The sequence below is a fragment of the Beta vulgaris genome, chromosome 3 (genome assembly GCF_026745355.1).
Source record: "Beta vulgaris subsp. vulgaris cultivar EL10 chromosome 3, EL10.2, whole genome shotgun sequence".
NCBI lineage: Eukaryota > Viridiplantae > Streptophyta > Magnoliopsida > Caryophyllales > Amaranthaceae > Beta > Beta vulgaris.
The window spans coordinates 14,012,876-14,031,046 of NC_079204.1; the positions used below are offsets into that span (position 1 = coordinate 14,012,876).

At 36.6% G+C, this 18,171-nt stretch overlaps 1 protein-coding gene, 1 long non-coding RNA gene and 1 other non-coding gene across 3 annotated transcripts; 2 read left to right on the forward strand and 1 right to left on the reverse strand.

The window, feature by feature from the left end:
• The first annotated feature begins 11,309 nt into the window (after positions 1 to 11,309).
• Positions 11,310 to 14,723, forward strand: LOC125495978 (uncharacterized). The gene is made up of 2 exons (XR_007272525.2): positions 11,310 to 11,720; positions 13,814 to 14,723. It is a non-coding gene; the product is annotated as an uncharacterized LOC125495978 (long non-coding RNA).
• A 1,391-nt stretch (positions 14,724 to 16,114) lies between these two features.
• LOC125496156 (small nucleolar RNA R71) lies at positions 16,115 to 16,221 on the reverse strand. The gene has a single exon (XR_007272859.1). It is a non-coding gene; the product is annotated as a small nucleolar RNA R71 (small nucleolar RNA).
• A 1,097-nt stretch (positions 16,222 to 17,318) lies between these two features.
• LOC125495505 (uncharacterized) lies at positions 17,319 to 17,775 on the forward strand. The gene is made up of 2 exons (XM_048640245.1): positions 17,319 to 17,471; positions 17,557 to 17,775. Exons 1-2 carry the CDS (start codon positions 17,319 to 17,321, stop codon positions 17,773 to 17,775), a joined length of 372 nt encoding a protein of 123 aa, XP_048496202.1.
• The last annotated feature ends 396 nt before the right edge of the window (positions 17,776 to 18,171 follow it).

Below are 18,171 nucleotides of genomic sequence, written 5' to 3' on the forward strand. Positions count from 1 at the left end.
TGCTATTGCCCACTTGCTCATGCGACCTGTCAATTCCGGATGTCGCAAAACAGACTTGATAGGATAATTAGTCATTACGACTACAGTATGCGTTTCAAAATAATGCCTAAGCTTTTTAACAGCTACGACTATAGCTAAGATGAGTTTTTCTAATGAAGAATACCTGGTCTCCGCGTCTAGCAGAGACTTACTGACATAGTAAATTGGTAGCTGCTGGCTCTCCGCCTCCCGCGTCAGGACAGCGCTGACGGACACGTTACTTACCGCGAGATAGAGCTGCAACGTTTCCCCGATGTTTGGCTTTGACAGCAATGGCGGCGTCGCCAAATAGTTTTCAGCTTTTACGCATCTTCATGTTGTTGCGTCCATGCGAACCCTTGTTCTTTCTCAGGACGTCATAAAACAGATGACACTTCTCAGATGACCGGGATATGAAACGATTTAGTGCGGCCACGCGACCGGTCAACTTTTGTACTTCCTTGACGCTTCGTGGGGACTGAATGTTGATGATGGCTTTGATTTGATCTTGGCTGGCCTCAATTCCCGTGCGTCACGACGTACCCTAGAAATTTTCCTGCGGACACTCCAAAGGTGCACTTAGTAGGATTTAATTTCATGCCATACCTTCGTAATACGTCGAAAGCCTCCGACAGGTGTTGAATGTGATCGCTCGCTGTGCTTGGATTTGACGAGCATATCATCGATGTACACTTCCATTGTCACCCAGTTGATCTTTAAACATTTGATTAACTAGTCGCTGATACGTGGCACCTGCATTTTTCAAACCAAAAGGCATAACCTTGTAACAATATATACCTTTATCAGTGACAAACGCGGTCTTTTCCTGGTCGTCCGGATGCATCAATATTTGGTTGTACCCGGAATACGCGTCCATGAACGTTAAAAGCTCGTGACCGGCCGTCGCGTCGACCATTGCATCTATATGAGGAAGAGGAAAGGATCCTTAGGACATGCTTTGTTTAGGTCTGTGAAGTCGATGCAGACTCTCCACTTTCCTGCTGACCACCACGACGTTAGCTAACCAATCTGGGTATTTCACTTCGCGGAGGTTTCCGGTATCGATCAATTTCTGGACCTCATCTTGATGACCTGGTTCCTTTCAGGAGCGAACTTCGTCTTTTCTGCTTCACAGGCTTGTGAGCGGGATCGACGTTGAGCTTATGCGTGATAACGTCAGGACTGATACCTGTCATATCTTCATGGGACCAAGCAAAACAATCTTGGTTAGCTTTCAAGAAATCATTAACTGACCTCGTATCTCTTGTGACAATGTCGCTCCGATTCGAACGACGCGATCGGGGATGGATGGATCGAGCATTACTTCATCCACGTCCTGCTCGCTGGGCGCGTCGGGTGCTGACCCATCCTTTAATTGCTAGATAGCTGCTTTTGGGGTTGAGCGACGAACTATAGCATTCCCTTGCAGACTTCTGCTCGCCCTTTATTTCTTGGACCCCCTTTGGTAGGAAACTTCAGCGACTGATGATAGGTTGAAGGGACGGCCTTCATCTTGTGTATCCATGGGGTACCGAGAATGATGTTGTATGCTGACGGGCAATCGACGTTGAACCTGGTTGGAGGTTGACGCCTTTGGCTAGCGTTGGCAGCGTGATCTCCCGACAGTATGTTGGCCTCTCCACTGAAACCTACTAAAACAGTAGATTTTTTAGTAATATCTTTATCACACAGACCCATACCTTCGAGGGCGCTTTTGAATATGATGTTGGCTGAGCTGCCCCCATCGACCAACACTCGCTTCAAAGGATTGCTGACAGTCAGGGATATGACTAATCCGTCATGATGCTCCACGTCGCAGACGTCGTCGTCATCAAAGGTTATGGCCATCGCTTCGAGCTTGCGCTCCTCGGCTGACCTGCAAGATTTATAAACGGCGGACGAGGGGGTACCCTCTCTTGCTAGCCTTTTGGCTGCGGAATACGTTAGTCCACATACATCAGATCCACCAGAAATGACGTTAATTACCTTTACGTGTGCGGGCGACGCAGGAGGGTCGGATTGCGCGGTATTTTTTCCAAAGGACGCTTTACCTTTGTCGCTCAGAAGGTCCTTAAGATGCCCCTTATTGAGCATGAACGCGACTTCGTGTCGCAACGCAATGCACTCCTCCGTCTTATGCCATGATCATGATGGAACTGACACCATTTTGACTGATCTTTTTGCGCCTCGGGCGGTCGCTCTTCTTCGGCCAACGAACTGGCGCTCCGATTCTAGCTAAGGCATTCACAACGCCTCCGAGTCGACGGAGAACCGTAGGAATCTAAGGCAGGAAGGTTGGCGACTCTCCTTTGTGCCGTTACCTGCACTTTCTGCGATGTTAGTAACATTGTTTACCTGGTTTGAACGGCTGTAGGGGTGACTTCGCCAGTTGTTCTTCTTAGGGACGAAGGCCTTCCGATCAACGGGAGTATCCGCGCGCGTCGGGTGGATATGGTGTTGAGGATGGCGTCGTCTTCCTCCAACCTCATTTGTGCTAATGCTCGCGACTTGACTTCCTCGAACGTCTGGCACGGGTACTTCGTCAGGCGATTGTATAGCTTCGACCGCAAGATTAGTCCTTTCCAAATTCAATAGCAGTCTTAGTATCAAGATTTTTAATGCTAATCTTTCTTTGTTAAAGCGATTATAATAATCGCGAACGGATTCTTTGGGTCCCTGCACGACGCCATATAGGTCGCTCGTTTGCTTTTCCAGGCTGCGACTGCCTTCAAATTCTCATAGAACTTATTGACGAGGGTGGAGAAATTGCCAATGCTTCCTGGCTTGAGAGATCCCAACCACTTGAGAGCGGGACCGGTGAGCGTGGCTCCGAACGACTTGCACATGCATGACTAGATGCCAGGGGATCGACGCCTGCCACATCCGTTGCTTGTATTGCGCAACGTGGTCGCCCGGATCGGTTGAACCATCGTAAGTAGCAGCTAAGGTAGGCAGGTTGAGCTTTTTGGGGAGCACGGCTCTTGAGATCCTATCAACGAACGGCGACTCTGCGTAGCCGTCGGGGTGCTCCACGATGTGCTGTTTGGGGCTCCGGGGAGCTGGGACATGAGCTTCATCAAGCGCCTGTTCTCTTTTCGATCTGAGTCAGGCGCTTCGTCATAAGTTTGCTTCTTCTCCCCTTGGTCGTTTCCTTCATTGTTCAAGGGCTCTTCGTCCTCGGGCTCTTCATCATTTTCAGGTTCTTCGTCATCCGACTCAGAGAGATTCCCCATATAAGGGATGTCGTCAGATTTTCTCGACGTCGGGCTTTCGAGGCCTTGGACGATGCTAACTCCTCTTGTAATTTCTGGATCCTCTCTTCGATGTCGTAAAGTCGTAGTTAGAGCTCGTTACTTGCCTCATTTCGAGCATCTCTGCTCTCATTTGCTCGTACTGCCTTTGCATTTCCTCGAGGTTAGGTGTTTCTCCCATTTGACAGATTTTGAATAGTAGATGGTCTGGTTATGCCCCATGGTGGGCGCCAAATTGTTTATGCTAAAATTTATCATAACGATGAAATTGAAGTTTGTGGGACGTGTCAACCAGATAATGTTAAGGTCAATGCGACGAAAGATGCAAAGGGGAGTCAAAGGGGATGAACACACAAAAATGGTGACGCGGAAAACCCAATGAAGATGGGTAAAACCGCGGGTGGTTAGAGATCCACCAAACTAATATCGTTCACTATCTTTCTTTGTGACTGAGTGTCGTTTACAAGAATGCCAAGTTACTTAGTGTCTTCTCTCAAGTTGCGTAAAAAACATGAAAATGACCTCTCTCTCTCTTTTATATGCCTTTTCTTTCCTTTGGCTTTTTCCCAACGAATACACAATAAACTACTCATTATTACATTGATTTCCTGCTTAAATCACGGCGATCTCCTTCACTTATGTGCCAACGTCTTGACCCACGCTCCTTAACGGCTGAATTTATGGCTGGTTAATCTCTTTCCTTATTTAGCCAAACCGTTACTCATTTAATGTTCCAGCTTCAAATTCCGCATTGCCTGCTACGTCTTCAGGTCTAATTTTCTTCGTCACTATGCCGTAGGTTGTCATGTCGTTGTGTCATCGCGTCCTTGCGTCAATGTCAACCTGTAAAAAATTCAGTCATAACACTTTTCAGAAGGTGAAGATAGACCATAAGAGACCTATGGGAAAGGTTCAATCATTAGAGGTCCCTGGATGGAAGTGGGATTCTATTTCTATGGACTTTGTGACTGCCTTACCTAAGACGAGAAGTGAAAATGATACCATTTGGGTTATTGTCTATAGACTGACCAAATCCGCCGTATTCATACCCATTAAGGAGACATGGAAAAAGAAGCAACTCGCTAAGACCTATATCAAGCATGTAGTGAGATTGCATGGAGTTCCAAAGGACATTATTTCTGACCGAGACTTTAGATTCCTATCGAAGTTTTGGAAAAAGGTCCAATTAAACCTTGGGACAACATTGAAAATGAGTACAGCCTTTCACCCTACAACCGATGGTCAGACTGAGAGGACTAATCAGACTATGGAGGGCATGTTGAGAGCATGTGCATCGATTTTCAAGGAAGTTGGGAGGACCAATTAGATTTGATTGAGTTTTCTTACAACAATAGTTACCATGCGAGTATAAAGATGGCACTATTTGAGGCATTATAGGGACGGAAATGTAGGAGTCCCATTTGGTGGAATGACTTTAGTGAAAATATGGTCTTGGGGACTGAATTTATTGAGGAGACCGTCAAGAATGTCAAATTGATTCAGGCTCGAATTCAAGCTGCGCAAGATAGGCAGAAAAGTCATGCAGATTCAAAACGTCGCGAAGATGAGTTTGTTGTAGGTTATAAAGTATTCTTGAAAAGTCATGCAGATTCAAAACGTCGCGAAGACGATATGAGGAAAAAGTATCCAGACCTATTCCTTGAGGTGAGTTACGAGGGCGTAACTCGTTTTCTTTAAGGGGGTAGAATGCGATAGATTTCGCGCTTTTGTCTATTTTTATGAAATTTTCATGCATATGTATGCCTATGTTGGGCAATTTGCACATGTTAGTGCAAAAGAAGTAGAGTCTCCGCATAAGAAAAAGTGTTCATAACCTTAGTTCAAGTTATTAATTTTCATTACCTTATTTTCTAGGCGGAGATTACGTTGTAGGAGACTTTTAACGACTTAAAAGTGGCCTACAGACTAGTGTATTCAAGGTACGTACGTTATTTACGTGCTATGTGATTTAGAATTATAGTATAAGAGTATTTTAATATTAGTATCATGTATAGGAACTTTTTTGTTCATATATGTGGATGCTAGAATTTATTTACATGTGATGTGCCTATGTGCAACATGTGATCTAGAAGTGATTATGTTGTCAGATTATAAATGTTTGTATGGAATGATTGATGCAAGCATGATAAGTTAGTTTATTTATTAATTCGTGAGTGAGTGAATTAATATAAGTTAAAGTGAATCATGTATTACATGTATTTTTTGAGTATTATTTACTATCTTAAGGACCGTGGACCTTATTTGGTAAGTCACAAGTTATACCTATATAAAGGTAAAGTTTATTGTTGGCTAGGTTCAACAAGTAAGTTAGTAAAGTATAAAAAGGAAGTTAAAGGAGTCTTGGTTGATAAGTTGTGATCACTTGTTAATCCAAAGATAAAAAGAAACTCTGTTATGACTGTTTGGTTATTAATTATGTGTTATCTGCTTGTTTGTGTCAACACAAGTATTAAAATATAATTAATGTAAAGTGCAACGAGAATAAGTTATAGACTTTAGACTGGTGCACGTCTAGAGTTGGACATAAGGGTTGGGCTTATGGTGAGCGTGTCATAGCTTTTCTATGAATGGATTGATCACCATCCCTCTTTATTTCAAAGGTTCCTCGATATCGCGCGTCACTCTGAAATGCGAAGTCGCGCCCACATTTCACATTAATAGGCAAGACGACTTGTCTCAATAACTATTCCATTTAAGTGATAAAAAGTTGGTTTAAGTTTAGTTCAGTAAAAGTTGTCTGCAGATTATTATATACTTATGTTATTATTTATTCCTACATGTTATTTTTGTAGTATCATGTTTACGATTACTTATATCTGATATGTAGTACTCAGCTTTGCTGATTACGTGCTTGTTTGTGTGTGTGATCATAGTTTTGCCTATTGATCCTGTGATGATCCTTCTGGTGAGCAGAGTCAGTATTGCACTGACATTACAAGTTCGAAGATGCATCTCATTGGGAATCTGGAATGGAGAGACTACTTATATACCTAGCATAGTTTAAGTTGTTTTCGTAGGAACATGTTATTTCAAATATTAGTTTATTTAAGTTGGTGTGTTTTAGTTTCAGACAGTTGTTATTTATTTAATGATTTTTAATAAAGTTGGTTTTTAGTAAGTTGTTTTCCACTGCAAAATTCTAAGTAAGCCGATACGTTATCACACGGGCGATAATGCCTGGGTAATTCTCTAAGTTTTATATTATAAAGTTATTTCTAGAACGAGAGAATTATCGGGGTGTTACATAGAAGTACCTCATTAATCCCTAGTTAATCTAAACATATCATATATATTTTTATGTTTAAATAAGTAGTCCAAGTTATATTCTAGTTTGAACTTACCACCATCTTTGCAGGCCTAAATTAAACTAGTTGCCACTTGTTGTTATACAATTTAGACTAGGCTAAATCACATAATTAGTAATAATCTCAATTTTATACTTAATAAGATAGCAAATTAAGCATAATATTGAAATATGAACATTACAATCAAATATAACTTGAGTATATAACAATAAAAAATCTTGAATTCAACTCGTAATTCAACATCTCAATCCAAATTTACCTCAAACCATGTAATTCAAACTCCCTAATTCAACAACATAATCCAACTTAATTGATATATCACAATCCATTTTTTGAAACAAATTAACAAATTTCAATACATAATCCAACATAATTCAAACAAATTAATTCATACATACTATGAAATTCAGAAATTATAATCTAGAAACTTCAAAACTAATACTTATAATTCGCGAGGAAATTCGGAAATAGATTTCGGATTTCGCACCTACGTCCAAGCTTGAATCTCACCCTCCTTGGATGTGTGCTAGGACTCCAACCCAAGGTTGTCTTCCCTCGACCTCGCGCACCCTCACACTAGCCTCGAAGCTTCACGCTAATTCTCTATGTTTATCTCTCAGAGTTCCGTGGAATTTCTTGCACAATATTTTCGTGACCCTCAATGGGTATTTCTACCCAATTCTAGTGCCCTTAATCGAATTTTCGGACCAATTAGAGAAGTGAATTGGCTCCAAGTTTCAGCCATAGAAACCGACTTCTCCTTGCTTTTTGCGGCGCCGGATTGCGGCTCATCTTCTGATTGGAGGATTAATGCAAGTTGCGAGCTTTGCCATTGGTGGGAATGATGTCGAGGAGGTGAGGTGTTTTGAAGAGAGAGGATGAGGAGCTGAGTGAGCGACGAAGAGGAGTCGAAGGATATCTGGATATGTTATGTTTCCTTCGTTTTTCTTTTTTTTCACTTCCTCTGGTTTTCCTTTTCTTTTCTTTGTTTTATCTTCTTTTCTTTTTCTATTCTCACGTGTTTCTTTTTGGGCTGATTTGGTTGGGTGAGATTTGCACAAGGTGGGCTGTCTTTAGCTTTGGGTCAATGCACTCATTAGACAAAAGAAGTTTAATCAAGCCATATTAGTAAAAAAATAAAACATAGCATATTATATCTAATAGTATTAAAAATATATAAAATGTATTAAATAATAATATAAACACACTTATATAATAAAATAAGGGGAGATAAATATATTATTTTACGCACTTATCGGTATAACTGAATATATACAACCTTACCTAAAAAAAAGGCGTAAATTAAATACATTAATTCCACCCTGCTAAAATGACTTACTGCTATAGGAATAATGTCATGCATCATGCATGTGTAGATAATGGGTTCTAAGTTTGAACTGTTACCACAACATTAAATGGGTGATGTACATGGATCCAAACGAATTAAACAGGCAAGCAATATATAATTTCCTTTGAGTTATGCACTATAATGCAAGAAGCAAGAACTTGGGTTAATATGAATCATTCAATTCGTGTCATGATCGTCATGAATCATGTAAGTATTTTGCCAAAATTATGATGCCAATAGACTAAAAAATAAATACAATCATATTAAACAAGAACTAATATTTTTCTTTTTTAATAAGTTATACTAATATATTGTATAAGAAATAATTTACCTTGACCAATAGTAATTAAATTCAGCAATTGTATCGGTGAACTTCAAAACAGTGTTGAACAAATCAGTGAATCCATCCATTGCTCTCAACTTTTTAATGTTCTTCTTAGAATTTTCACCAATATGCCAAGTACACAATCTTTTGCCTTGAATTTGGGAATACTTCTCTAATTATTTTTGCCATTGATGTCGATTGATCAGTCAGATGCTTCCCGCACATAGATTTCAAAAAGGTATTGACCAACTATATAAAGGAGACAGCTTTTTCATTCAAGATAAAACTGATGCCAAGCATAACATTCTTATTATTATGGTTCATCCCGACAAATGGACCACATATCATAGCATACTTATTAGTACGCTATGTAGTGTCATGTACGAATAAATCACCAAATGCATCATAATCTATTTTCATCCTACTATCCCGAAAATAAAAGCACTCAAGATGACCTCCATCGTCCGACTCAAAGTCATAGTAGAAGTCTACCTTATATGTTTTTCTCATTGAAATACTTAATAAGTTGTTTAGAATCACAACCATCAAGTTTCTTTTTCTTCTGCGCAGCTAGCACATCATAAGCATCACTCCTAATGAATCCAAGAACAGATTCACCTCCAGTTTTCTTTTTCAACACACGAATTGCATCCACAATAGGTATTCCTGTTTCTATCAAGTTACTAAGTATAGCAAGTTGGTCTTGTGTCACTTTTCTATGAGACCTTATCAAAGTGCCTTTTAGAAACAGATATCCTATAATGATTATGCTCCATAACATGTTTGACAAGAATATATAAACCAGATTCTTTGTCAACATCAAACTGGACAAGAGCTTTGCATCCACATGGAAAGTCTTTCTTACCATATGCCTTTGGCTCAACATTTTTTTTACTCTTAAACCCAGAACAAGAACAATAATACATGCGTTGTTGAACTGTGTTCCCATTAGCCCTATATGCTATCTTTCTTTTTCTAGTACCAAAACCATGCTTGAATGCATAGTTATTATACAATTCATATGCTTCCTCATCAGATTTAACCTTTCTTAATAACAACTTAGAAGTGATTGTCTCCACAAACCCTAATCGAAATTAAAAAACATATATCATCATTATATTATGTCAAACATATAAAACTTTAATATGTTCTTTATAAATTAACTATCATGATCTATTTCCATGGTCATATGTACTTTTTTTTATAATGGTTTCATATTTTATTTAATCAATCAATTATAGAATTTTTTTTTTCCAAGTCAATACCATATTCTAATTGAACTTGAAATATGTTCTTTATAATCTATTTATATGTTCTTTAAAAGTTACTATAATGTTATAATTCCATGAGTCATACGTTCTTTTTTTCATACTGGTTTCATATGTACCTTTTATCAATCAATTATATAATTTTTTTCCCAACTCAACGCCATATTATAATTGAACTGGCAATATATTTTTTATATTATTATTATATGTTCTTTTTAAGTTACTATGATGTTATAATTCTGTGAGTCATACGTTCTTTTTCTCATAATGGTTTCATATGTACTTTTTACCAAACAACTACATAATGAATTTTTACAAGTCGATACCATATTATAATTGAACTGGCAATATGATCTTCATATTATTATAATATGTTCTTTATAAATTACTACCATGCTCTATTTCCATGGTAATATTTTCTTTTTTTTCATAATGGTTTCATATTTTATTTTATCAATCAATTATACAATTTTTTCCCCAAGTCAATGCCATATTCTAATTCAACTGGCAATATGTTCTTTATATTATTATTATATGTTCTTTTTAAGTTACTATGATGTTATAATTCCGTGAGTCATATGTTCTTTTTCTCATAATGATTTCATATGTACCTTTTACCAAACAACTCTATAATGATTTTTAAGTCCATACCATATTATAATTGAACTGGCAATATGATCTTCATGTTATTATTGGATGATTTACAAGTTACTATTGTGCTCTAATTTCATGAGTCATATGTTCTTTTTTACATCCTATATTCTTATTTACACAAGTTCATATCAGAAAAAAAATTGAGATTTACATAGAAAATAACATTGAATGTATCACAATCTTAAATGAACATACATAAACACCAAACAAAACTACATCTTCTACGTCAACACATTTATTTTTCTATACCAAATAAGAACTAAAAATAGGAAAAATGAGATCAATGAAATAATATTAAAATACCTTCTCCTTTTATGTCGATTCCATCCAATATATCTTCGTCATTGTTAATGTCATCCGAAGCTATAAAACGACAATTCAAATCATCTCGAAATTCACAATCAACCATTATTGATGTTATTTTTGGCAAAGTAAGTTAATCCAATACTTCTTAAATTTAGTATCAATAATACGTCAAACTAAAATAAAAAATCTTAATGTTTTCAAAAACAAAAAATAATAAATAATAGTAGTTTATATTTTTGTTTTTCAAAAAAAGTTTATGTGATATCAAATGGGAGAGAATCTGCAACTCATGGGGAGATATTAATATTTGTATAATACCTGTAAAATAAGAAATGTAGTAGATCACAATTCTCAAATTTTTCTTTCGCTACTTCTTCAAAATCCATCAGATCACAATTCTCAAAGCATGATATGTCATAGATATTTTGTAGTAGTACCTAGAAGATTGCGGTGGTGGAGCAGTATTCGCAGAATTCAGAAGTTATCAGCGGGTTTGTTAGGAGTTTACCAGTTTGTTTGTTTTTTAATTAATTAATTTCCTATACTTCAAATTTGCATTTTATATTTAAAGTGATGTGTTTTGGAGTAAGACAACATAAAGGAAGGTGATCTCTAGTCCACCATCCAGGCTTTGAAAATAAAATACTCTCTTCTAAAAAAATATTGTGAATTTCTTTTTTAAAGAAGGGTATGTTAAATATAGTGCAAAAAAAAGACTTAATACAATATACAACAGCTAATATTTTAGAGAATATAATCATGGTTAAGTTTACCTTTTTTATAATTTAACAAAAAAAATGAGATACCCAGTGACGAAGCCACGTCGTAACAAGGGGTAGCACGTGCTATCACTTTTATAAAAAAAATCGGAAAACAAAACCTAAGCTAACCTAAACGTGCCTTGACTCTTGCACCGTTCTTCCTCCTTCTCTCTCAAACGGTCAGACCCTCTACTCATTGTCTCTCTTAGTCTCTCTCGTACCTCACCTCTCCTTTTCGCTTCACTTACCAGCAAGTGGTGAAGGCTTTGTAGCACCTCGTCTTTGCCGCTTCGACTTCGATCTTCGTCTGGTCAGTGCTGAAGGATTTGCGCCATTCTTCGACTATGCGTCCTTCTTCGCTGCATAATTTGAAGTCATTCTTCGCAGCTGATTAGCACATAGTGAGACAAACCACGCTAAAGCCTTCCGCCACCACTTCCGTTCGTGTGATTGTGGATCTGAGGTTTTTTTAATTTCTTTTTCTGTGAATATTTAGTTGGATCTCTGAATTATAATTGAATCCCAATTTTAATTGTTCCACCCAAATCTGCCCAAAAGAACTCTCATGATTTCACACTTTTAATTGAATCCCAATTTTAGTTGTTGTCTACTTTGGTTTTGGGGCAACAAGTCTACAACAGTCGTACACAATCTTGAAAATTAGGATTAATGAATTTTTAGTGAAATATAATTTTTAGTTGATAGATTGTTAATATTATGGAAATGAGTTATTAATGGATTGTTAGGAATGGGTTATTAGTGAATGAATGGTTTATTGTAAATTTGGGAATGATATATTACTGAATTTATTGGTGAATGATTGTTAGGGCCTGTTCTCTTCGGCATAAAACAGCTGAACTGAACTGAACTGAACTGAACTGAACTTATCAAAGCTGAACTGAACTGAACTGAACTTATGGAAGCTGAACTGAACTGAACTGAACTTATCAGAGCTGAACTGAACTGAACTGAACTGAACTGAACTGAACTGAACTGAACTGAATTAAATTGAATTGAATTATATTACATTGAAATAAATTGAATGTAATAAATATATAAATAATATTTTAAATAATAATAATATGAATATTAAATAATAATTATAATGATAAGTAATAATAATGAATAATAATAATAGTAGTATTTTGAATATCTTTAAATGATAGTTATAAATAAATAATATTAATAATCATAAATTAATAATAATAATAATTAATGATAGTAATGATAATTAATAATAATTATTTAATATTATTTGTATTAATATATTAATACTTGACGGTGATATATAATAACAATAATATCTAAGAAGTAAATTAATATTACTATTTTAATAATTAGATTTAATAATTTAAAAATATTTAGTAATAAAAATAATGATTGGGTTGGACCGCGAAAATTACATCATAAACCGTCTTGACGCGATTTGATTGGTTTATGGGCTAAAAAAAGTGGGTTTATTTGTGCTTTGACCTAAACCATGTTCCTCCTAATAATAATAGTAATAATAATTAGTAAAGCTATAATAAAAAAAATATATAGAAACAACAACAACAACAATAATAATAATAATAATAATAATAATAATAATAATAATAATAATAATAATAATACTTAATAGTAATGATATATATTTAAATAATAATAATAATAATAATAATAATAGTAATTAGTAAAATAAATTATACCAACATAATAATAATATTTAACAAAATGGTTATAAAAGAATAGAGCTGAACTGAACTGAACTGAACTGAACTGATCTGAACTGAACTGAACTGAACTTATTGGAGCTGAACTGAACTGAACTGAACTTATTGGAGCTGAACTGAACTGAACTGAACTTATTAGAGCTGAACTGAACTGAACTGAACTGAACTGAACTGAAAATAAGCTGGGGAGAACAGGCCCTTAGTAAGCAAGTTTTTAGAGAATTGTTGTTGTTATTGTGGGAATGGATTGTTAGTGAATAATGAGAATTTTTAGTTGATAGATTGTTGATGAATTGTGGAAATGAGTTATTAATTAATTGTTAGGAATGAATTATTAGTAAATAAATGGTTCATCGTAAATTTGGAAATGATATGTTGCTGAATTTATTAGTAAAAGGTTGCTAGTGAATAACTTCCTATTCGTTTTACATCATATAACAAAGAAAAATTGTTTCGGCTTGCTGAGTTTTAGCCAAATGAATTTCAAGTGGTAAAATGTTTCTTTTTTTAACATTCATTGGATAATATAATTGATGTTGTTCCAAATGATGAGAGGTCTTGGGATGTGAACATTCTCAAGGAGCAAACTTTCTATGAAGCTTGTTGAGACAAAAAAAATATGAAGTTCATTAAAAAAGTTTATTTGCTTAGATAAAACTACATTAGTATTGTAAAATTATGTTACCTCTTTTTGCGAATCCTGGATCCGCCTCTGGTTATACCTAACTACCCATTATAGTTTAACAGTAGTACTTAAGATCACCAACAAATCATAGTGTATTACAATATTATAAGGTCATCTTTTTTTTCCTTTTCCGGATTACAATAAAAATAATAACAACAGTTCGGTGAGTCAAAGGTTCAAGTCTCGCCATTAACGGATTCGCGCACTTTAAAGATTAATCGGTATGCTCACATCATTCGTAAGGCCCAAAATCATATCCTATTCGAGATGGATGGGTGTAACTGATGCAACAATCTGGCAGAAAGAGAAGGAAAAACTACAGGTAAAGCAAGTAAGCAACATCAACAAACAAGTGATAATTTTTCGTTTTTCAGATGTATAATTTTTTGATTTTTGTTTTGATTAATGTTTGATAACACGTTTATATACTCATTTTTATGTGATATATTTGTGTGTTTCCATTATATTTTTCCCATATATTTAATCTCTTAGAGCTATTATTCTTTACTTTTCGCTATTGCTCTTCTCGGGTGTATTTGTTTTATTTTTGTAGGATTATGGCGTTTATGGGAGTTGATTGGGATTTGCACGAAAGCTTAGATGATTGCGGAGCATTCGGGTGGATTGATAGCTTTATCCGGCGATGATTTTGAAGATATATTGCGATATGGTGTTGGTAACCATTAATTACCATGCCTAAGAGCTACACAATAGACTTTTGATAGCAAGAGAACAAAAAAACAGCATAAACTGCCACCCTTTGGCGGTCCTTTCAAGCTTACCGCAAGGCTATGACGGTCTCCAATTTCAATATTACGTAATCTTAGTTTTAGAGTGTTTTAAGAGTCCAAATCCTAGTCAAACTCCTTGTATTTGGATAGATACAAATAGGTTTTGGATAGAATTTGAAAAGGAGATTCTTTTAGAGGGAAATAACGTGAGATTGGTTTTCTTTCTTGGACGCTTCACGTTTTCAACGCCATTCTCCATTATTTTCCTCAAGTCTTTGTTTTCGACATTCAAGTTTGCAATTTCATCAATTAATTCAAGTATTATTTTCTCTTCTCTATTCTATTTATTATTATTGTTAATCATGCTTTTTTTAATATTTATTTTGTTTATTCAATCATCATGTGTGAGTAGTTTTCTATTCTAGGGTTAGGTTGAACCCTAACATGAATTATGCTTGTTTAATTCCAATTCCCAAACTTTGATTAATTTATGATTCATTTATTTTAGGGTTGGTTTTATTATCAATTTATGACTAGAAATAGTATATTTTGAATGTGATTATTTTTACAACGAAAGTTGATCTTAATCGAATCTAGAACCCTAATTTAAGATAAGGAAATATCACTAATAGCATGATAAGTAGTTGATGGAATTTATTAGGATGTTGGATGCTATGTCTAAAGTCCTTAATTTGCATGACTCCATGAAAATAGGCATGATTGCATTGTTAGGGAAGCTATTGATTGATCGAAAGAAATCCTTAGTATTATTAGGGCGCTCATCCTATGAGTTATCTATTAGTTAATTAAGGGAAACGGGATTAATTGTGGCATTAATTTGTGTTAGTGGGGATACTTAAACCTAGATGTCTTTAGTTCTTGATTCACTCTTGATAATTTCATTTGCTTTAGTTATTTAGATTAGTTCATCATCATTTTATTGATTACTTGCTTAGTATTAATTAGAGTCAATTTAGCTACTTTGAATCAGTTAGTCTCTTGGGATTCGACCCTTACTGTCCCGACTACATTAGTTAGGAGGAATAGTTAGGTTATTTTTGTTAGGTACGCGACACGCCTTTCAAATTTTGGCGCCGTTGCCGGGGATTAACGTTATTTAAATTAGTTATTTTTTATTTTATTTTTGCTAAGTTGTTCTTTTAGTTTGCTGCTTCGGCTATCATTTCTTGTTTATTTGATCTTTTGTTTTTTTTTAGTTCTTTCTTTCTTGCATGCAAACTCGACGTAGAGGTCCATAGAATTTAATTCCTCTAGATCTTGAAATCGAAGCCACTGCACGCAAGCAAGGAAGTACAAAGCGACGACTTAAGAATAAGAATCAAGCAATGGGTGAAGAAGCAACTAAAACTCTTTGGGAGTATGGTGTACCAGTACTACAACGGGTGCATTATCGAGCATTGTTCGACCTGCCGTCAATGCTGCAAATTTTGAAGTTAAGCCTCAATTCATCCAGTTCATCTCCAACGATTCATTTGCAGGGTTACCTAATGAATGCCCTGTGAGTCACATTGCTAGTTTCTTGGAGAAATGCGACACAGTGAAAATCAACAATGTGAGTGAGGATGCTATTCGACTACGCCTTTTTCCTTTCTCTCTTCGAGATAGGGCAAAGGAGTGGTTGAGAGATGAAGGTGACGGAACTTTTGATACATGGGGGAAACTTGCCAAAGCATTCTTGGTGAAGTTTTTGGGGCAAGAAAAGACTACGAAGCTGAGGAACGAGTTAGCAACCTTTGAGAAACATGACGACGAATCATTATATGAAGCATGGAGAAGGTTTCTACGTTTACAAAGACAATGTCCTCATCACGGGATTCCTGAATGGATGTTGATACAGACTTTCTACAATGGTTTGACACATGAGTTTCGTATCTACATTGATGCTGCTTCAGGTGGTTCCCTTATGACTAAGAATCCTATCGAAGCAAAGGAGTTGATTGAGAAGATGGCGGCCAATGACAACTACCATCCAAATGGTTGCAATCGTGCTAAGAAGGGCGGTAAATATGATGTTGATGCGCTAACCACTTTGACTAATACTGTGCAGGCACTATCTCACAAGTTTGATTGACTCCAAGCTGGTTCATCTATGATGGTCTCATGTCAGATGTGTGGAGTCCAAGGACATGCTGCTACTGAATGTCAAACCAACAATGATAGGATGACAATTGAGCAAGCCAATGCTCTTTATAACTCCAATCAAAAGCAGCCATATGATCCTTATTCTAACACGTACAATGAAGGGTGGAAGCACAATCCTGCATTCTCATACAAGAATACTCAAGCGCAACTCAATCCACCTCCTCCACCTCGCAACAACTTTAATTCACCACCAGGTTTTCAAGGTAGAGCACCATTCAATCATCATGTCAATCAGGGTGTTAATCAACAACCTCCTCCAATTCAACAGAAGAGCAACTTGGAGATTATGATGGAGAACCTTTTAGCCCAACAAACTAACTTCATGGCCCAACAAGGTAAGCAAAATGAGAAGACTGATAACGCAATTCAACAAATTCAAGCTCAGAACAAGCTCTTGGAAAGTCAAATAAGCCAGCTTGCACATCAGGTGGGCCAATTATCAAAAACTCCTGGTCATTTCCCAGGTAATAGTGAACAACCATCTAAGGGTCATATCAATGCCGTGAGGAAAAGAGCTACAAGATCATCCTTTGAAGGAGCCATCAAAAAGAACTATGGAAGAGACGGTTCAAACTGAGAAAGTGGCAGAGAATGAGATTGTCGAAGAAGAGAAGAAGGAACCTACTTCTACCCCTATTCGGCCTTACACGCCACCAGTTCCATTCCCACGAAGGTTGGCCTGTGCAAAATAAGAGAAGAAATATGGGAAGTTCCTTGATATACTGAAGAAGTTGCACATAAACATACCATTCTTGGAGGCTATCTCTGAGATGCCCTCTTATGCAAAATTTCTGAAAGACATGCTCTCAAACAAGCGGAAGATCGAGGAGAATACAATTGTCTCACTTACAGCAGAATGTAGTACTATATTGCAGAATAAGCTTCCTAAGAAGCTAGGAGATCCGGGTAGCTACTCTATTCCTGTGAAGCTAGGATATATCGAAATAAAAAAAGGCACTTTGTGATCTTGGGGTAAGTGTTAGTCTAATGTCTTTGTCTATTTGCAAGAAGCTTCAAATGGGTGAACCAAAACCCACACGCATCTCCTTACAGTTAGCAGATAAAACTGTAAAGTATCCACTTGGTATCCTTGAAGATGTTCCTCTCCGTGTTGGGAAGTTTTTCATTCCATGTGACTTTGTAGTAATGGAGATGGAGGAAGATGCGCAGGTCCCTATCATTCTTGGAGACCTTTCCTGGCCACTGCTGGAGCCATCATTGACATGAAGAATGGAACGATTACCTTTGAAATGGGTGATAAGAAGATGGAGTACAATCTCACAAACTCCATCGGGGCTCCTTCGTTTGGAGAGACTATCTATAGAGTGGATGCTCTAGATGAGACGATAGAGGTAAAAGCTGCTAGTCTACAACTTGATGATTCCTCGCAAACTGTCCTCATGGGAAGTGTTGATGAAGAGGATTGGGAAACTAGGGAGTACCATAGGCTCTTAGAGGAACCGCATTCATTACTTAGTGTTGATCCTATCAAGGAGGTGTTGACACACGGAGAATCTAAGGAGAGTACTACGCCTCCTGAGGTAGAGTTAGAAGCTTATGAAAACTCAAGGTTGTACAAAGAACGAAGGAAAAGGTGGCCTGATAAGCATATCATGCAGCGAG

Bases quoted from the DNA above. Each gene is read 5' to 3' on its own strand.
- LOC125495505 (XM_048640245.1), top strand. From the start codon at position 17,319: ATGCCCTCTTATGCAAAATTTCTGAAAGACATGCTCTCAAACAAGCGG. The intron at 17,472-17,556 runs GTGAAGCTAGGA...TCTATTTGCAAG, and splicing joins CGGGTAGCTACTCTATTCCT to AAGCTTCAAATGGGTGAACC.